Raw genomic sequence first — 22,744 nt, 5'->3', positions numbered from 1 at the left:
ACTATTGTAGTGTATTTATCATCAATTAATAAATACTATTGCAGTGTATTTATTACCACTTAATAAATACTATTACATTGTATGCATTACTTAATAAATACTATTGTAGTGTATTTATCATCACTTAATAAATACTATTACAGTGTATTCATCACTTAATAAATACTATTGCAGTGTATTTATTACCACTTAATAAAAACTACTGCAGCATATTGTAGTGTACAGTATTTTGCATCTGCACATACCCTGGTTTATTCATTAATCATTTGTCTGAGTGTACTAGTAACCAAACTGAGTCATCATAAGCAGTAAATAACATTTTGGGGAAGGTATCATCATATTAAATACTATATAGTGTGTTATAGTGACCTCTGTTGTAAGCTAGTGAGCAGAAAGCTCTTCCACGAAGGCATCTTGAATAAATAACCTTCTGATACAACTTATCCTTTTATTTTCAAGTCATATTACTTATTGTATTTTTTCTCTATTACTGAAGATGTTCTATTAATCATGATGAACCATAAACCATAAGAGGTCAATCATATGAGAATGTAATACTGAATCAATAAATAAATAAACCTGATGAATGCAGCAATACCTGATCAGCCCCAGCCTTGTTACATACTCAAATGTTTTAGTTCTCGGTAGGACTGTAGAAAATCTCATTAGACCGCTGTACAATATTAAGTAAGTGTTGTTCATTTCATGAGATTTTTTTTTAATTAATATTCCCTATTTCTTAAAACTTTTTTTTAGTATTTCTGATGACCAGAGCATCTCAGAGTCCGAAAAACGTGAATTCCGATATATCGAAGTCCGATTTATCAAGGTTTTACTGTATTGTAAATGTAAAAGGTCGATCTACAGCTACTCTGTACTTTACCGATGACCATAACCTGAGATGATTAACGTTCATATGGCAGACACCCAACTCTTCAAAGGTAGCTAAACATTAACCATTTTTGAACTCTTACAAGCATTACAATCCATTAATGCCATACCTGCAACATTTATTTTTCAATCTACAAATGCCTGATACAAATGAAGACTTACAGATAACTTTCTTTTAATATTTGCATCTGTTAACATCAATGGCGGCATTGTGGCCAGGTTAGATTCGTCTCTGTAACCAGGCTACTGGGCCAAGCTGTTGTTTTTCAACTCGTATTTTCAGGTAGATATACTTAACTTTATTCATTTATTTTTACTGATATACATGCACACGCACACATATTGTGAAAAGGGTTAAAGAAATAATTGTCCTAAGGACAAACATATAAAATTAATATACATTTCTGCATACGAGTTAGCTGGCTGAGTGGGGGAGCGGGAGGATGGCTGGGCGGTTGGTGGGGGAGCGTTGCTAGGGAATCGGTGGAGGTAGCGTTGTCTTTACTATGGTAAACGGAGTACAGATGTACAGTATAGTGATATCCCCGTTAGGCGGAACAATTGGTGCAGAGCACTTCTGGGAATGAGAGATTTCTGGGTAACGAGACAACTCTCTCGAAGACAAAAAAAATCCCTCATCCCCTGAATTTCCCGGGCAATGGAAAAAAATTTTCTCAGAATTTCCAGAAAATGTGCCTGATTTTCATCTCTCAAACCCAGAAAAAATACTCCCCCATCCCCGGAATTTTCCGGGTATCGGGAAATTTTTCTCAGAATTTTCCGGAAAATGTGCCCCTCGGAAAATCATTCCCAAAGCCGGAATTTTCCAGAAAATTCCGTCTTTGGGAACGATTTTCCGAGAAACTTCCAATTCCAGCTGTCAGAGAGTTCCAGGTTTGAGGGATTCCAGCTAACAGAGATATTACTGCATTTGCAAATGGCAACTGTGTTAAACTTTCATTTGGCTTTTATTTACTGGCTTGGCAATAGAGTATTTTTATGTAACATATTTATTGGTATTGGTAACTTATTCTGTTAAGTTTGTGAAGAAAAAACTGCATTTTATATCGAGGAAAATCCAAAAAAAAATACACCTTTTTTTACTGTACAGTAAACCCCCGATATAGCAGACTAATTGAGAGGATGGCCGGTCCATTAAAGCCGGAAATCTGTTATATCCGGATGCAGAATAATAACAGACTCGATCTGTTATATACCAACATAGTCTGAAGTGACTGTTACCATGCTTGAGGGGCGGTTCACTTACACGGTTAAACCCTAATCACGGTTGGGGTCCCCCACCCCAGGAGAAAAAACAATTATATAGCGAGCTTCTAACACAATTCTAGTAATTTCTCCGTTAGCTGGAATCCCTCTTAACTGGAACTTTCCGATAGCCAGAATTGAAATTTACTCTGAAAATCATTCTCAATGCCAGAATGTGCTGGAGAATTATGGTTTTGAGAAAGATTTTCTTAGGGGGCACATTTTCTGGAAAATTCAGACAAAATTTTGCCGGCACTTAGAAAATTCCAGGGATGGGGGTTATTTTTCTGGGTTTGAGAGATGAAAATCAAGCACATTTTCTGGAGATTCCAGGAAAAAATATCCGGTACTCAGAAAATTTCAGGGATGGGAGATTTTTTCTGGCTTTGAGAGATAAAATAACCCATCATTTTGGAAAATTCAGAGAAAATTCCAGTACAGGTACCGGTACCTGGAAAAATTCCGCGGAAGGGGGATTTCATTCCGGGTTCGAGAGATAATGTAATGCGTAATTTCCGGAACTTCCAAGAAAATTTTCCCAGTACCCGGAAAATTCCGGGGATGAGGGATTTTTTCCGGCTTTCAGAGAATTGTCTCGTTACCCGGAAATCTTTCATTCCTGGAAGTGTTCTGCCCCAATTTTTCCGGCTAACAGAGATATCTCTGTACATGCGAAGGTTGTGTATCACCAACATTATCATTCTATTTCTGCTGGTTTAGTGGTTAACTATAATACCCTTCAGGCACATAATTTAATAAATATTTGTGTACCAGGGGTGTGGAGTGGTGATGTTAATGTCTTGGCTGGCTAGATTCAATAGCTGTGTTGCTGGGTCATGTGTGTCCAATTACCCTACTTACAAATATTGATGGCTCTTGATACACTTGGAATTTTGGTATTTATAATAAATACAAGCGTATATTGTTTTCATGTTTGTATGTTTTAACATACCAAAATTCAGGAGCTGCATCAGGTGCCATAAATATTGTTATGCTGATGAGTAATTTAGTCGTACAGGTATAATTTTTGTGAACTAGGTGTTTTTTATGATTTTTTTTTTTCCAAGCAGCAGTGATTTTGGCAAGTTTGGGGAGATTTTCTTGTATGCCGTATATTGCGGCCTATAAGTCAACCTTGTGTATAAGATGACCTTAATTATTTGAACCGAAATTGTTGATCTAGGCCTATACCTGGCAGGTAAGGCGACCCCCTAAATTGCAATTTGAAAACTATGTCCTTGGTGTCAGCTAAACTTGCCAACATTTACTTTTTAACAGCACTCACAAACAAATTTTACCAAATTGCAGCATTTTCAAAACATTCAAATTCCTTTCGGTGTTAACTACGGTTTTCTTACAAACAAACGTTATTAGGGCACATGAATGTGGTGTTAACAAATCACAACAATACAGTTCCTACAGGCATAAATATATTTAAGATACACTGTACATTAGGTGAGTAATGACAATTTACTCGTACTGATAGTTTATTATTAAATACTCTGTATCTGTGTGACTAGTGTAAACACTGACCTTAGGCTGAGTTCAGGAACAGCTACCCTTCTGGAAAAATGCTACAGTTAGATAAAACTTGTTTGTGAGTGCTGGAAATTAAGTGAAAATCTGATGCTGGTGGTGGGGCATACTTAGAGGTTGACATTTTTTACTTGTTGTATAAGACGACCTCTAGATCAAACACAAAAATTTTAGCTTCAAAAGTAAACTTATACATAGGCTGCAATATACAATATATTGAGGTATTACCTATGTAAGAATTTTCTAGAATGTACTGCATCATTTTTTTTTTATGATTTACTTACGTATTGTAAGCCTAGATCAGAGTAGAATGTTCTAGAACTTTCCAGGCATATCTCATTCTGACCTGTAATGCATGGATGGTCTAGGCATCTGAAGATGGGTACATAAGCATAAGCGAAGTGTCTGGTGAAGGAGTAGTGCGTTTCTGCTCAGAGTGTGAAGTACAAGCCTAGTGACAGCTAAAAATAATTTGTGTTCAAGTATTGTGGAATTGTTGTAAGTGATATAAAGTGAAAAGACTAAGGAATTGTAACTAGTAGTGTGCTCACTGTATATGTTCGAAGTCAAAGGTACAGTTGTGAAGACTTAACCTGTGAACAGTTTTTGTGACCTGTGACCTAGTGGAAATCTACCTGCCTGGTGTTTTGTCTGCACACTGATACCGATCATCAGGAAATTACTGGAGACTGGCAGTACAGCTAGTGGTAATTCAACGACACTTGATATTTCTATTGCTTCTGTATAGTATACGACCTGGTTGCTGGTAATCGTCGGTGGACGCTGGTAAGCAGCAAAAGGGGTTCGTAACACTGGTGTCAGGAGTGGGATAGCCTAGCAGTGAGATATTAGTCAGGATGGAAATCGAAGGTGTCCAGACCAGGCCAGGCAAGAGGAGAATTCCATGGCTAATCTGATGCTACAATCACAATGAGAAGACCAGAAGGAACACCAAACAACTTTGCAACAATGCTACAATCACAATGAAAAGAACAGAAGTAGGAACAAACAACTTTGCAAGAACAGCTACAATCACAACAAGAACAGAAACAAGACAGTAATTTCCTTTACCTGTATTGTAAATATGTGTGTGTGTGTGTAGACGCACACATAAAACACATACAAATAAATAATAATTGGAAAACCCTCTCACAAATAATCAGAAACAAATTTATTAAAAATGTGACAGTCTACCCTCAAGTCCGTACTCTTTTACAGTACTTTATTAAGATTGCACGGTCTTGAGGGTAGACTCACATTTTTAATAAATTTGTTTTTGATTATTTGTGAGAGGGTCTTCCAATTATTATTTATTTGTATGAGTTTTGTGTGTGTGTGTGTGTGTATATGTGTGCGGTGTGTACACACGTGCACACACACACACACATATACAAAACTACAGGTAAAAGAAGTAATTGTCCTAAGGGCAAACACAGAAAGGAATATACATTTCTTTGTACACAAGTAAAAATGTACCCCCACCCAGTCCGCAAATGTTATTCATGGATTTGGCGATTCGCGGCCCAAAAATGAAAACCTAATCCCCTTAAAAGCAAATAAAATTTCTCCAATTGCAGTCCCTGCGACTGGCCACTACCCAATACAAAGTTGCCACATTTTCCATTTTACAGTACAGTATAGTCTCGATTTATGCTGATTTGGTTTACGCGTTTGGTCATTTACGTTGCACCTTGCCAGACCGACAATTTTTATTTACACGGTTCATTCCATCATTTACGCATGAAGCGGCACGGGCAGGGTGCGCACAAGGTCAAAGGTGAGGAACATTATATTGTATGTATGTTGTGTTGTCAAAGGAAGAGAAACAATTGAAACTGCAATTGTGTGTAAATGAGGCAGAAAGATAGATCAGTGGGTGAAGTATAATTTGTTTATATACTGAAGATATATATGTTTTTAGCTCATAAAATATGTAATTTACATTGCTGGAATCCTTACAAGATGGTGATCATTTTAAATATAAACATCTTAATATTTGCAGTAGACATGCAAATTTTAGATATAATTTAAAGAAATCATGAAAATAAGCAAATATTTTATCTTTTGTGCAAAATATATGAAGTTTACATTCAAAATATTTCCTGACCTGTAAGGAATCCAGAAATGTTAATTATATTATCCTAACTTTAGTCTGAGGTATTATTTATTACTAAAAATGTAAATATACTGTTTTCTCCCAAACATTTCTCTGGTAGGGAGGGAGGGACCCAGGGAGCGTGGGAAGAGGGGGGGAGCGGAGGTGGGGTATTTTGATTGACAGAGAGTGTCTGGGTGAATAATAATTTGTTTATTTACTGAAGATATTTGTTTTAGCTCATAAAATTCATACAAATTACCCAGCCAGAATATAATTTACATGGCTGGAATTCTTATAAGATTTTGATTATTTTAAATATAAACTTCATGGAATTTGCATTAGACTTACAAATTTTAGATCTAATTTAAGAATTTTGATTACAAAGCCAAAATTTTATCTCTTGTGCAAAATATATGACATTTATATTCAAAATATTCCTGGCCTTGCAAGGAATCCAGCAGTGTCAATTATATTATCCTAACTTTAGTCTGAGGTATTATTTATTACTGTACAGTAGTAATTTACGCCACAGGGTACCGCGGAAAGTGAACAACAGAACATATGGGATTAATTCCAATAGAGACTGGCCTGACCCCCAGACTCCACTTTTTCTGACACAATACCTATGTTGTAGTAAAAATAACATCTTAATTTTATGATGGTATGCTCACACAATTAATATTTAAGAGAAATACAGTCGCCAGGTTAATGTCCATTCAAATAATGGAATCAACTCACCCCCCCACCCTCCACCCCCCTCTTCCCAGCTCACTGGCTTCTACCTCTGAGAAATGTTTGGGTGAGAACACTAGATTTTAACGTATAGTAATAAATAATACCTTAGACTAAAGTTAGGATAATATAATTGACATTTCTGGATTCCTTGCAGGTCAGTGAATATTTTGAATGTAAACTTCATATATTTTGCACAAAAGATAAAATATTTGCTTTGTGTAAACACAAATTATTACATTAGATCTAAAATTTGTATGTCTAATGCAAAATCCATGATGTTTATATTCAAAATGATCATCATATTGTAAGAATTCCAGTAATGTAAATTATATTCTGGCTTAGTAATTTGTATGAATTTTATGAGCTAAAACAAATATCTTCAGTTAATAAAAAAAAAAAATTTTCAAGACACTATCTGTCAATCAAAATACCCCACCTTGCCTCCCCCCCTCCACACCACGCCAGCTGGGACGGTCAGTACCAACCCTCCCCCCCACCTTCCCTCCCTACCAGAGAAATGTTTGGGAGAAAACAGTAGATTTATATTTTTAGTAATAAATAATACCTCAGATTAAAGTTAGGATAATATAATTGACATTTCTGGATCCCTTGCAGGTCAGGGAATATTTTGAATGTAAACTTCATATATTTTGCACAAAAGATAAAATATTTGCTTTGTGTAAACCAAATTATTACATTAGATCTAAAATTTGTATGTCTAATACAAAATCCATGATGTTTATATTCAAATTGATCATCATATTGTAAGAATTCCAGCAATGTAAATTATATTCTGGTCGGGTAATTTGTATGAATTTTATGAGCTAAAAAAAAAAAAAAATTATACTTCACCGTGTATATGAGTAGATGCACCGCAGAAAGTGAAAGTCCGGTTCTGGCAAGGTACCGCGTAAATGAGAAATCGCAGAAAGTGAAACCGTGTAAAGCGGGGTAATAATGTACCTTAAAATCTAGCGTTTTCACCCAAACATTTCTCAGGGAGGGAGGAGCCAGCGAGCATGGGAAGAGGGGGAGTTGAGTCCATTATTTGAATGGACATTAACCTGGCGACTGTTTTTCTCTTAAATATTAATTGTGTGTGCATACCATCATAAAATTAAGATGTTATTTTTACTACAACTAGGTATTATGTTGGTATTGTGTCTGAAAAAGTGGAGTTTGGGAGTAGGCCCAGTCTCTATTTCAATTAATCCCATATGTTCTGTTATTCCATTTACGCTTTTCTCGTTTTACGCGCTATTACGCGGGTTCAATTGACTGCGTAAATCGGGGAGATTACTGTACTTGTATATAGTTGTGTAATATTTTTATGACAAAGTATAAAGATTGTTGTAGGAGTTATGCTGAATTCTCTCTTCATGGTTTTATTATTATTATTATTATTTTTACAGTAGGGTTGGGATATATATGACTTTATATAAAAAAAAAAATTTTATATTGCTGCTACCAAAATTATCCTATATACTGTATAGCGATTTTTTTTTTTACGCGAGGGAAATCGGGCAGGAAATATTTCAAATTTATCGGGACTACCAAAGTTATCAACATTTTCTAATACATAGCGATAAATTTATTTACAGTAGACTGACAACTTACGTGGGATTATGTTCCTGGAACCTCACATAAAGCAAAAAAACTTAAAAAGTCAGAAACACTCCTAAAAATTCCCTAATTTGCCCCAAAAATAAAAGTTGAAAAACAGTACTGTACTTAAATGTATTCTAAAAGACTAAAAAAATTATCTGTTGTGCAAAATATATGATGCCTATATTCAAATTATTCGCTGTCTTGCAAGGATTCTAGCAATGCATTTTATATTCTGCTAACTTTAGTCTGTGCCGTTTTATATCTACAGTAATTTCATTAACTTTTATTGGCTTCCAGAACCTGACCCTATTTTCCCCATTGATTACATGTAATTATTTACCGCGATTTAGTATATAGCAAACATCCTTGGACCCTATCTCGCGATATATCCCGACCCTTCTGTATTATTATTGTTATTTTTATAGTTATTTTAAAGTTGCAATCAGCATTTAATGTTGTAAGACTCTGCAAAGGTTATAATTTTTATGGAAGAAAAAATTTTTAATACAGCCTTTTGTGCTTATAATAATTCTTCTCTTCCAGCCCAGTGAGCGGGTTCGGAAAGGAAGTTTGTCCTACATGCGGCGCGATGGGAGCAGCACACAGGTTACTCTGAACCACACCGGCGAGAGTTTACCAATGGTAGGAGGATGTCTTTTGTTTTTATGCCCCCAACAAAATCATTGGGGGTTTAGACTATGCTGCCCATTCATTTGTATATTCATTTATACATCACATCCAACATTAGGATGCTCACTTTGGGAAATCATGTCATAGAGTTTTTTGTGAAAAATTTTGACTCTTGACCCAAACATTTTGGATGGATAGTAGATGTACGTCCAGTAAACCCTTGATAATTCGGCACAATGGGGCTCCGGCTTAGCCAAATTATCCCAAATTCCTCCTTATCGAGCCCCCCCCCCCGTATAATAATACAACAAAAAACATTATCAGCCCATATGTGTGTACATGTAAATAGTACTAATTTTAAAAAAGTAACTCTTACCAGCACTACAAGCAAAGATTGAAGCACCATACAGGGGGTCCTCATTGTAAGTGTCTTCATTATAAGTGGTTTCACACTTAAGTGGTCAAATGATTGTGGAACTACTCGTACATGTAAAGAGTCCCTGAAGTTAAAAGGATTCTAAGGATGAAATCAGTCGATCATTGGGAGCACAAGCATTTGAGAGATTGTAATTCCTATTCTCTTAAATTTCATCCTTCTCGCCCACGCTATGCAGTCACCCGTGTCCTCAGTCGTTGTCTTGAAGACTATAATAATCAACTTTGTTGTGTCTTTGTTGCCATTGGTGGACTATTGTTGCAGCCATCAGTTCTAAAGTGGTGTAGTGACTAAAAGGAAGCATGGTGGCTATGAGATGGATGTGAAATTAGAAGTTACATGTCATAAAAGTGGTGAGCATGTCTCAATGAACCACTTCCACTGAAATGAGTGTGCGAGTGAGTGGTTAGGTAGCTTGCGCCGCATCAACACACCAACCTTAAATGACTTTAAATACTGTACCTTAAATAAGTTAATAAAGTTAAATAATTTCATAAAATAATATTTAATCAAATTTTGAACAAAAGTTTCTAAAGTATATACTGTACAATGGTCCCTCGGTTAACGAACACAATTCATTCCAGAAGGTCGTTCGTTAACCAAAACCATTGTTTCAATGGGATTTTGGGTAATTGGTTCCAGCTCACCGAAAATTACATACAAACTATAAATAAATGCAGTAAAGCACACTTACTTTGAGGTGTGCATGTAGAAGGCTCCTGGTTGATGATGATGATGATGGGAATTAGAAGTGGGGGTGGAGGAGAAGGGAGAGGAGAAATCACCCCATGCTTGATGCCGTCATTTCACCCATAAATTTTTAAGTTCACTAGGTGTAATTCAAGATTTTTTCTTTAAATCAACACTGCACTGCACTATATATTGTCAATATGTTAAATAAATTTCAGAATGACCAATAATTGTACTGTAAAAACGTAAAAATACTCTGTGTTCAAGAGACCCACAAGCAAGATGTTTCCTCCACTGAACAGAGATACGAGCTGAGGCCTTGGTGGGTGAGTGAAGTGGCTGATGGGCGCACCAAAAACTAGTGCCCTGTACTGCAATTATGTTAAATAAGTGATAAAATGACTAAAAATTTTAATATAATACTTGGAAAACTATTGAATAGTACAACCTTCTTGATATTTACTCCAATTTTAACGAATGTAAGCCCTAGAACCGATTTCTGTTTTGGCGGACTAATCTTCCAGCTGGTGAGCAAGCCAAAGGATGTCGAAACATTTTCGTAAGAATTCCGTTAACCGAATTTTTGTTCGTTAACCGAATTTTTGTTCGTTAACCGAAATGAAGATTCTTATGGAAGGTATTTCCTTAACCGAGGCGTTCGTTAACCGAGGGACCACTGTACAGGTATATCTATCCGAAAATACGAATGGAAAAAACATAACACCTCACAGCTTGGTCCAGTATTCTGGTGGTTACAATGATGAGCTAACCTAGCTACAATGCCATGATTAATCACTATTAAACACTATTCTATAAGTAAACACTAATAAAAACAGTAAATTCAGTGAAATATGGCAGGGAGTGAGGAGAGTTACAACTGCAGACGACGCACTAACTAGCAGTCACTCACTCCCCTTACCCGCTCCCGTTGCCAGGCATAGCCAGGCATAGCCAGGCGTACGTATGGGAGAAATTCTTGACCTTCTTTTCTCTCTTCACTTGTTTGGGCATCTTCCTGTGGCTGTATGAAGGTAGTTACGAGCATTTGAGAGCCATCACAAGCACAAGGAGCACAGTTGTTAAGAGAGCAGAGTAGCACACTCTTGAAATGGACAAGTGTTTAACCCAAAGTGAGCACACATGGCCCAGCCGCCTGGGACAAGAGAGACACCTTGTGGAATGCCATAAAACTCGTAAGCTCCCCATCACGGACGCAAAAAATGCCGCCAACTTTAAAACTACCCGCAGACATTCCTGGGTACATCCAGGGTGTCATCCACAAATTAAAAATCCATGAATTGTAAGGGCATGCTGTACAGTACTTAGTTATTTAAGCAGAATTTTAAATACACTCAGTCTCACACATATGTACAGATTCAGGCTTTATATCCAAGATGGAATTATGTAAAGCTTTTTAGAATCACAGCCTCTTTGAAATCATTTTAGATACAGGTATATACGAAGAGGAACTCATGTCTAATGTTAAGACCAAGCCCCTTTTTCGATGGGGGAGGGAGGATAAGTGGGTAGGCTAGGTAAGGTGGCTGGTCAAGGTGCTAATAGCTAATGGACACAAGAAGATGAAAGGGAAAGTCCGCTGTCATGGCCACTTCCACCTAACCTGACGTCATCTCACTTCATGAGACCTCTAGGAATGTGACCGCGTGGTGTACCCCACACTCACACTGTAACCTTCACGGCTTCACCCACACCATACCCTCCACCCTCACAATTAATTAAAAAATATATTATTAGTTTGCACATAATGAGTAACGATTTTTGTTATTTCAATTGTATTGGAGTAAAAGTACAGTGGTCCCTTGGTTAACAAACACAATTCGTTCCACAGAGTCGTTCGTTAACCGAAAATTTCGTTAGCCAAATCTATTATTTCAATGGGATATTGGGTAATTGGTTCCAACTCACAGAAAAAGTATACATATAAAGTACTGTATACCAGTAATGGAATTAACAAAACATTAAATATAAACTAAATACAGTACAGTACTCCCTCTTTATCGACGGGGGTTACGTTCTGTAGACGGCCGTCGATAAAGAAACCGTCGATACCGTGATGGTTACGTAATTTTTCTAACTATTATTAGCATATGTTGAATAAATGTACCTTTAAGCATTAATGCGTTTCCTTTACACATAACCTTAAATAATAGTGTATAAATAATAATATAATAAGTGGACGCGGGTAGACGCTAGTCACGCCACTAGTGCCGCCTAGCGGCGAAAGTACAAACAAGGCCCGCAGAGTTCAAATAAAGCCAAAATAAAAATCCGTCTAAATAATCCGTCGATAATCGAAACCGTCGATAAAAAATCCGTCGATAAAGAGGGAGTACTGTACTGTACTGTACAGTATACTGTACTGTACAATAATAAAAAATAAAAAAATAGAATACTGTATTTTAACTTACTTTGAGGTGTGTATGTCGTATTATCGGCTGCTTTGTTTACATATCAAACAGGTGATTGTAGAGGCAGTCGATGATGATGCCATGTTCTTTACAGAGTGCATTGATTCTAATGCCTTCTTCATGTTTCATAATAATTTCTACACTGTATATTATCAATATGTTAACTAAATTTCAGAATGACCAATAATTTTAATGAAAAATGCAAAAATTTTCAAGAGACCAACAAAATCGATGTTCACAACAATGTAAACAAAGCTAAACTGAGAAGCGTTGTTGGGTGATTCAATCAGCTGATGGGTGCACAAAAACTGTTCCCTGTAGTGTCTATATTATCAATATGTGAACTAAATTTCAGAATGTCCAATAATTTTAATACAGTAATACCCCGATTTATGCGGTTCTCGTTTACGCGATTCCACATTTACGCAGTACCTCGCCAGAACTGCAGTTTCATTTTACGCGGTGCATATACGCGGGAAGCTGCGCGGGCAGGATGCGCACAAGGTCGCCCAGTCATCAAAACATTACCGAGTTCTTCACCCGCCACCCACCACAGCCGGTCCAAGTCAGTGATAGTGAAGATATGGTCTTATATGGACTTTGAGGGTTTGACAAAGAGGCCCTGCAAGCCTATGTGGTGGATAGTGATACAATTGTTACAAGTGATACGGGTGAGGGCCAATAATCTGCCCTCTGCCTCGGAACCAATCCCCCATCCCCGTGTGCCCTGCCATCTTTTCTACTAATGTAAGTGTTAAAAAACCTAATATTATTGGTATTTCTCTTAATTATTAATTGTGTGAGCAAACCATCATACAATTAAGGTGTTATTTTTACTACAACATAGGTATTGTGTCTGAAAAAGTGGAGTTTGGGGGTCGGGTCAGTTTCTATTGGAATTAATCCCATATGTTCTGTTGTTCACTTTATGCGGTTTTCACTTTCTGCGGTACCCTGTAGGTTCAATTGACCGCGTAAATCGGGGTACTACTGTATAAAAAATGCAGAAATATTCAAGAGATAAACTTTCTTGATATTTACTTCACTGGAAACGAATGTAAACATAGAACCAATTTCTGTATTGGTGGACTGGCCGATCAGCTGATGCGCACAACAAAACGTGTTTGTCGTAAGGATTTCGTTAATCGAAGTTTTGTTCGTTAATCGAACTGAAAATCCTGATGGGAGCTAATTCGTTAACCGAAATTTCATTAATCGAACCGTTCGTTAACTGAGGGACCACTGTATTAGAAAACCATACTTTAAGTAAAAGTAGAACAAAAAAAAAATTGAGTACTTTTTAAAAAGTAAAAACTCAAAATTGTTACTTGAGTGCAGTACCCTAGTAAATTTATTTACTGTAGTTATTTTGCAACTTAATTTTTTGGTATGCTATGTATCAATTCTGTAATTTGTCATAGCAATTTTTTTTTCATTTTTGACAAATGTCATTTGAAATTTGTTGAAATTAGGCTCATTAAATCATTTAACTCTGAACCTCATCATTTATATAGTGGAATAAATGGTAACGAACTGTCCAATAAATATGGCATTGGTGTGTAAGTTTGAAACAATGAAGATTTATGTTGTTCAATTAGATTTAGTTTTTTAGCAAATTATTAGCAAGTTTTCCTGTTTTTAATACTTACTCCACAATTCCGTGCATTTCGGAAACTCAGGTATGGTGGGATAATAATTAGCAGCACACATACACGAACTTGCGAGGTCAAGGTCAGACTGTATATACAATAGTACCAGTATATGTGCAAGGAATATATAAAAATAATACCAATGAATAAGTTACAACAAAAAATACTGTCCAGTATTGCCAAACCAGTAAATAAAACCCAAATGAAAGTTTGACACAATTGCCATTTGCTTACACTCCCTGCTTCACCATGGTAACGCAGACCAACAGGGACGCTACCTCTGCCGACTCCCTTGCAACATCGCCGCAACATTCTGCACCATCCTCCCATTTCCCCACTGAACCAGCTAACTCATGTGCAAAGAAATTTATAATCCCTGTATGCGTTTCCCCTTATGACAATTATTTATTTTATTTTTTTATTTATGTATGTAGCACAGTGTGTGCATGTAACCGAGTAAATATAAATGAAGAAAGTTACCTATATCTACCCAAAAATATGAGAAGAAAAACAACCATAATACCTCACAGCTTGGCCCTGTAGCCTGGTGGTTACAGTGATAAGTCTAACTTGGCTACAATGCTGCCAGCGATATTAACAAATGCAAATGTGAAAAGAAAGTTAGCGGTAAGTCTTCATTTGTATCAGGTATTTGTAGATTTAAAAATAAATGTTGCAGGTATTCCTTTAATAAATGGTAATCTTGCAAGAGTTATATTTGGTCACTGCTTAGCTACCTCTGAAGAGTTGGGTGTCTGCCTTATGAATGTTAATTGTCTGGGGTTATCGTTATCAGTACAGTCGTTATAAATCCAGCTTTTATGTTTACAAAAAATCTTAATTAAAAATTTTAATAATACAGGTAGTTCTGCCATAACGCGATAATTGTGTTCTTGTAAAATATCGTGTTATAGAAAATCGCGTAATAGAAATAACGGGGCATATGGAGAAAATAGGGTTGGGTGCAGATTACTTGAAATCGAACAAATTTAGTAGTTAGCCTAACACAAAGGATAGCACAGTCTAAATAAATGTTACATTCATATCTAATAATGAAATCATACAGTAAATGTAACACTTTACTTGATGGGGGAGAAGGGTGATTTTGAGGTTGATAAAATCGAGCTTCTCTTCAAGTGTTATATCCTTTCTTTTACGATCATCACCGGGAATTCTATCACCAGAACGCTTCTTGATAGTAAGCAAAAATCGCGTTATAGCAAACAAGCGTTCGCGTTATACAAATATCGTTCCTAATTCATAAATCGCGTTAGAGCAAATTCGCGTAATCAAAACACGCGTTATAGCAGAACTCACTGTATGTTTAAATAAGCAATAACGTCTTTAATTCTGTCATTGTGTTAGGTAAAATTTAGCCTACAAGAGACAGCAAGTGGAGGATTCATTAGCTTACGAGAGACCACAACTTCACATATAGGACTCAGGCTGATAATTTTTGCCATTTTTTCAGACAAAAAAAAAATGTCATACTCCGTAAATTACGAAAAAAAATGATCAATGAAATCCTTACGAAAATCATGTTTTGTTTTGAACATCAGCAGATAAGCTGAGGGGGTACTCAGCCAATTCAGTTATCTGTTTACATTCGTTTCCAATGGAGTAAATATCAAGAAAATGGTGCACTTTAATATTTGTGCATTTTTTTTTGTACAGTATTAAAATTATTGGTCATTCTAAAATTTAGCCATCCAAGCTCTGTTTACATAAAGTTTTTCAACTATTATTTTTGGCTCGATATATGTAACTTTATTCATTTATTGAAACTCATTTACATGCACACACTGTCCTAAGGGCAAAGCTGAACTGTACATGTAATCAAAATAATGTACAAAATGCTTACTAAAATTTTTGTCTCGTTCAAACTATGGCATGTTTACATTCAAATGAATCACTATCTTATAAGAATTCCAGCAATGTAAATTATATTCTCCCCTGTCACTTCTATGAAATTTTATAAGCAAAAAACAAAAACTCAATCTAAAGGACAAATAAACAAATAAATACTTCACTAGACCTTCGGTGCTAACTGTCAAACATGTCACTATCACCCCCCAGCAAAGGTTTCATGGTTATACAGTAGGCTTTAAGTTTTTATCTTATATAATATCACAGACTGAAGTTTGGAGAATATATAGAATATAATTTGCATTGCTGGAATGTTTGCAAGACAGCAAATAATTTGAATATAAACGTCATATATTTTGCTCAATATATAAACTTCATATATTTTGCACGAGATAAAAATTTTTGCTCTGTAATAAAATTCTTAAATTAGAACTAAAATTTATGTCTAATGCAAATTATAGCTTGTTTATATTCAAATTAATCACTATCTTATAAGAATTCCAGCAATGTAAATTATATTCTCCCCAGTCACTTCTATGATATTTTATAAGCAAAAAACAAAAACTCACTAAACAACATAAATAAGCAAATAAATAATTCACCAGACCTTCGGCGCTAACTGTCAAAGTACAATATCACCTTGTGGGGTATGGGATGTTTGGTTCTCCCTCAGGATGGGATGGAGAAAGGAAACTCACAATGTGCTCTCTGTATACATGTTGTATTGGATGTACAATGCAGCTTGGTGCTGGGAAGGCAGCATGGTTACAAGCGTGATGTAGAGAGACCTGGTTGGTGAGGGTGCTCAGAGGAGGACAGCTTGTGGGTCGCCATGCTCGCCGGCGGGGGCGAGGACCGCCAGGCAGGCGGAGGAGGAGGAGGTGTTGCTGGCTGGTTGGTGTAGGTAGAAAGAGAGAGATCACCACGAGGTCAGATCTTAAATAGCGGGGGTTGGCGTGGCTTAGTAGTTGACCTCCGTGATGTATGGCGGCGCTGGATGACCTAGACCACGAGGCATACACTGGGGAATTCGCGGGTTCGGCTACGCAGCGACAAACAGCGTTTGTAGGGGAGAAATCCACTACAATACTCCCTCCTTCCCTCCAGGTGGTGTAGGAGACTTGTTGTCTGCAGGGTTGCATGGCACATGTGAGGCAGAACGGGCGGTGCATGCCTCATGTGAAACATAATGGCGATGGCGTGGATGAGCCGGCCGCTAGTGGAGGCAACTGTCTAGACACACAAGATCTGTGGGAGAACGGAGGGAGAAAGAGGGTTGTGGAGGCAATGAATGTTGTGCTTCCCTCACGGCAGGTACAGAGTCGTCAGATGCGCCTGCTGGGGTGTGTGGGCCTGGGTCAGGAGCAGGGGCTGGGTCAGCAGAAGTGGATGAGGGCTCGTGACAGCAGCTGGGTCCACAACAGCAGCAGGGTGCAGGACAGTAGCAGGGAGTACCTGAGGGAGAAAAGAGGGGTGCGTGGGTCCGCACTCAGACGCATGGGCCGCGTCGGGAGCAGGGGCTGCATCAGGAGAAGCGGCAGGAGGTACTGCTGGGCCGGGGGCGGCATCTGAGGCAGGACGGGTGTTCTGGGGTCGGTAGGACGTGGTGCTTGGGGCAGGAAGAGGAGCTGGTGTCTGCTTAGAGAAGCAGTGCTGCTCTAGGGTGTCTAACCTGCGGTTTAGAGACAGTAGCTGTAGAGCTGATGAGAGTTGCTTCTGGGTGGATAAGCCAGTCTTCCATGCTGCTTGAAGACTGGGAGAGTGATCAGTTTCTCCTCCATCCTGTGTGAGTGCGAGTCACTCCGGGGTCACCATTTGTGGGGTATGTGGTGTTTTGGTTCACTCAGGATGGGATGGAGAAAGGAAACTCACAATGTGCTCTCTGTATACATGTTGTATTGGATGTACAATGAAGCTTGGTGCTGGGAAGGCAGCATGGTTACAAGCGTGATGTAGAGAGAGCTGGTTGGTGAGGATGCTCAGAGGAGGACAGCTTGTGGGTCGCCATGCTCGCCGGCGGGAGCGAGGACCGCCAGGCAGGCGGAGGAGGAGTAGGAGGTGTTGCTGGCTGGTTGGTGTAGGTAGAAAGAGAGAGATTACCACGAGGTCGGATCTTAAATAGCGGGGTGTAGGCGTGGCTTAGTAGTTGACCTCCGTGATGTATGGCAGCGCTGGTTGACCCAGACCACGAGGCATACACTGAGGAATTCGCGGGGTCGGCTACGCAGCGACAAACAGCGTTTGTAGGGGAGAAATCCACTACAACCTCACCTCCTGCTCCCTCCCTCCCTCCCAGCCAGGGTTTTGGGCTTATAGTTTTTATCCCATATAATATCTCAGACTAAAGTTAGGAGAATATTATTTGCATTGCTGGAATCCTTGCAAGACAGCAAATAATTTGAATATAACCGTCATATGTTTTGCACAAGAGATAAAAGTTTTTCCTCTGTATTAAAATTCTTAAATTAGAACTAAAATTTGTATGTCTTGTGCAAATTATAGCTTGTTTATATTCAAATTAATCACTATCTTGCAAGAATCCCAGCAATGTAAATTATATTCTCCCAGGTCATTTCACTGGCATTTTAAAATGATAGAAGCTTAGTCACTTAAGGACTGTTAAATAAACACACATGAGACCTTCGGCTCCAACTGTCAAACATAATTATCTCCTCACATCCTGCTTGCTCCTCCCTCCCTCCCTCCCTCCCTCCCAGCCAGGGTTTTAGGCTTCCAGTTTTTATCTTATATGATATCTCGGACTAAAATTTGAATATAATTTGCATTGCTGGAATCCTTGCAAGACAGCGAATAATTTTAATATAAATGTCATATATTTTGCACAAGAGATAAAAATTAATCACCTGTATCACATTACAGTAGTGATTTAAGAGTAAGAGTGTATACGTCCGTGGCCCCCCCCTTTCCCCCCCCCCCAAAAAAAAACTTCCGTGACTCCTGTTGGACCACCACTCCACGACCCCCTGACGGAGACACGATGATCCTCCCCATACTGGTCAGATAATTATGTGTTAAAAGAATATGCTTCCTTCCTTAGGCTTTATTTAAGCATTTGCCTCTAGGTGTAATGTTAACCTACATCTATTGAGGATAAAATCTTTCACCTACAAATTGACAATAACACATTTGCTGTAATCAGACATATCTAGTTGCCTCAACAATTGCAACCCCAGTTGCAATTGGGATTGCAATTTTAAATTCTGTGTCATTACTAAGGGATAGCGAAATCTCTGGTGCACTCTAAGATTAAGAGAGAAAACGGAGGACTCAGGCGTCCTGATGTGAGAGAAAACGGACTCTTATGACGGGGGACCAAATAAAAGAAGCACAGCTACATGTTTTGTGGACTACAGTATTGAGGTACCCTTTTCATCACTTTGTAATAAACCTAGCCATGCCTGTATGTGTTTATGATATTTACCATAACATTATACTGTATATATATATATATATATATATATATATATATATATATATATATATATATATATATATATATATATATATATATATATATATATATATATATATATATATATATACAGTTGTACCCCACTTAACGCGGTCAATTGAACCCAGAGGGTCCCGCGTTAAGTGAAAACCGCGTTAAGTGAATAACAGAACATATGGGATTAATTCCAATAGAACCCAGCCCGACCCCCAAACTCCACTTTTTGACGACAAATAACTATGTTGTAGTAAAAATAACATCTTAATTTTATGATGGTACATGCACACAATTAATACTTAAGAGAAATAGAGAAATACAGTCGCCAAGTTAATGTCCATTCAAATAATGGACTCAACTCCCTCCCCCTCTTCTCACACTACACTCACTGGCTCTTCCCTCTGAGAAATTTTTTGGGGAAAACCAGGTATAGTAATAAATAATACCTCAAACTAAAGTTAGGATAATATAATTGACATTGCTGGATTCCTTGTAAGACCAGGAATATTTTGAATATAAATGTCATATATTTTTCACAAAAGATAACATAATTACCTAGAGAACAATTTTTATCTAAAAATTGTATGTTTAATGCAAAATATATGTTGTTTATATTCAAAATGATCAGCAAATTATAAGAATTCCAGCAATGTAAATTATATTCTGGCCGGATAATTTGTATGAATTTTATGAGCTAAAACAAATATCTACAGTTAATAAAAAAAAAAAAATATTCTTCAACACTATCTGTCAATCAAAGTACCCCACCTTGCCTCCCCCCGTCTTCCAACCGCTCGGTCAGTCCCAACCCTCCCTCCACCCCCACCAATCCTCCATTCAAGAGTTTTTAACATTTAGTATTAAATAATACCTCAGATTAAAGTTAGGATAATATAATTGACATTGCTGGATTCCTTGTAAGACCAGGAATATTTTGAATATAAATGTCATATATTTTGGACAAAAGATAACATAATTACCTAGAGAACAATTTTTATCTAAAAATTGTATGTTTAATGCAAAATATATGTTGTTTATATTCAAAATGATCACCAAATTATAAGAATTCCAGCAATGTAAATTATATTCTGACCGGGTAATTTGTATGAATTTTATGAGCTAAAACAAATATCTTCAGTTAAAAAAAAAAATAATTCTTCACCGGGTAACAGATGGTCGGTCGGTCGGTCCCTCCCTCCCCCCCACCCCCCACCAACCGTCCCAAGGAGATGTGTGGGATAACCACTAAATTTTAATAAATAATACCTCAAACTAAAGTTAGGATAATATAATTGACATTGCTGGATTCCTTGTAAGACCAGGAATATTTTGAATATAAATGTCATATATTTTGGACAAAAGATAACATAATTACCTAGAGAACAATTTTTATCTAAAAATTGTATGTTTAATGCAAAATATATGTTGTTTATATTCAAAATGATCACCAAATTATAAGAATTCCAGCAATGTAAATTATATTCTGGCTGGGTAATTTGTATGAATTTTATGAGCTAAAACAGGCAGTCAGGCAGGGTGGCGGGTGGGGGGTGGTGCGAATCTAAAAATAGCTCTCGAGCCGGACACTCACCGCGTATATGATGAAAAATGCCGCGTTAAGTGAAAGTTCAGCTTTGGCAAGGCACCGCGATAGTAAACGCTGCTATGAAAGCCGTTGTTTAGGGTAATACACCAAACAAAACCAAAACCACACCCAACCCAACACAATTATACTGTATATATATATATATATATATATATATATATATATATATATATATATATATATATATATATATATATATATATATATATATATATATACACACAGTCATCACTAGTTAATATCAAAACCAACAACGCCCAATCGCCAAGCCCCAAAAATGACGCCTGCTGGACCAATTACCTACAATTCCTAACGAGACATGATGATCCTCCCATACTGGTCAAATATTATGTGTTAAAGGAATATGCTTCAGGCTTTTTAAGCATTTGCCTACAGGTGAAATGTTAACCTACATCTTGGATAAATCTTCACTAGCTGTAATAACATTATATACATCATAATTGCACCCCAGTTGCAATTGGGATTCACTTCAAACCCTGTGCATTACTAAAAATATTAGTTTCTAGCACCTGAAATTAAAAGAGCGGAGGACAGCCCTGATAGAGAGAAACACGACTCGTATGAGGGGACCAATAAAGCATCAGCTACATGTTTTGTGGACTACAGTATTAAGCCGCATTCTCATCACTTTTGTAATAAACCTAGCCATGCCTGTGTGTGTTTATGATATTTACAGAATTTATATATATATTTAATGAGACATAAAATGGTTGTAAATGGAAGTTTAGTTGGGTCTTGGGTGCCTGGAACCAATTAGAACAATCCCAAAGGTTCTGTACTTTAGCTATCGGCCGGGTCCCCAATTAGGCGTAATAACCAAGAGATGACTGTATATACTTCAGACACTGGCCATGCTTCTTGGTGTTATGGTACCAGGGGTACCAAGTGACAGCACTAGATCACTTCCTCTATCAATGAATAAACAATTAAAATTTAAATTGAAAAAAACAACATTCGAATAAATTAATATCTTACAAAGAATCCACTCAATAAAGATTATATTCACCCAAATTAGTTTGGTGAAAATTATAAAGAAAGAAGCTTAGTCACTCTAAGAATGTCAGCAGGCAGGCCTTCCAGCGCCAACTGTCAAATCTATCCAAATAAATAAACAAACAAGCAAGACACTCTGTCACCCACCTCCAGCCTCCTCCTCCCACCCTCATGATTCAAGAATAAAAGATTAGTGAATTTCTTCCATGTTTATTTTACTATAATATCTCCAGACAAAGTTACTATAATATAATTTGCATTGCTGAAATCATACAAAATAAAGATTAACTTAATATAAACGTCATATATTTTGCTCAAGATATAAAAAATATAGTACATTAGTGTACAGTACTATGGTACATTTTATAAAAATTTTAAACTCAACTTATTTTTTGGGGAAGATACATAAATTTTCACTTTAATTTACCTACCCATTTACATTCACATACTAAAAGAAACATAAAATAATTAGTGCAAAGCTGGACTGCATGTACTAATTGATTCGTACTAAATTGTTATATCTAGTGCATGTTACTTTTATATTCAATAATCAGCATCTTACAAGAATCCAGCAATGTTAATTATATTCTCCTAGGTCATATCACTGGCATTTTAAAATGAGAGAAGCTTAGCAGGACTGCTAAATAAACACCAGAACACCTTCCTCAAACTTATCACCTCAACCCCCCCTAGCCTCGTTGCAGAGCCACAGTCCCCCCCCCAGCCAGCCAAGCTTTAGAGCACAGTTTTATCTTATATAATATCTCAGACTAAAGTTGAGAATATAATTTACGTGAAATCATACCAAGACAGCCAATATT

General features: G+C 37.1%; 1 protein-coding gene across 2 annotated transcripts in view; it reads left to right on the top strand.

Moving 5' to 3' along the window:
- The window catches only part of LOC121878144 (sorting nexin-17-like), a 159,951-nt gene that overhangs the window by 103,326 nt on the left and 33,881 nt on the right, over positions 1-22,744 (top strand). For both annotated transcript variants that reach the window (XM_042384288.1, XM_042384202.1), the window contains exon 10: positions 8,678-8,776. In XM_042384288.1, coding sequence (XP_042240222.1) covers positions 8,678-8,776 — 99 coding nt within the window. The remainder of the gene's footprint in view (positions 1-8,677; positions 8,777-22,744) is intronic.

The sequence above is a fragment of the Homarus americanus genome, unplaced genomic scaffold, assembly GCF_018991925.1.
Source record: "Homarus americanus isolate GMGI-L3 unplaced genomic scaffold, GMGI_Hamer_2.0 scaffold51859, whole genome shotgun sequence".
Lineage (NCBI taxonomy): Eukaryota > Metazoa > Arthropoda > Malacostraca > Decapoda > Nephropidae > Homarus > Homarus americanus.
This window is presented reverse-complemented; position numbering and strand designations above follow the sequence as displayed.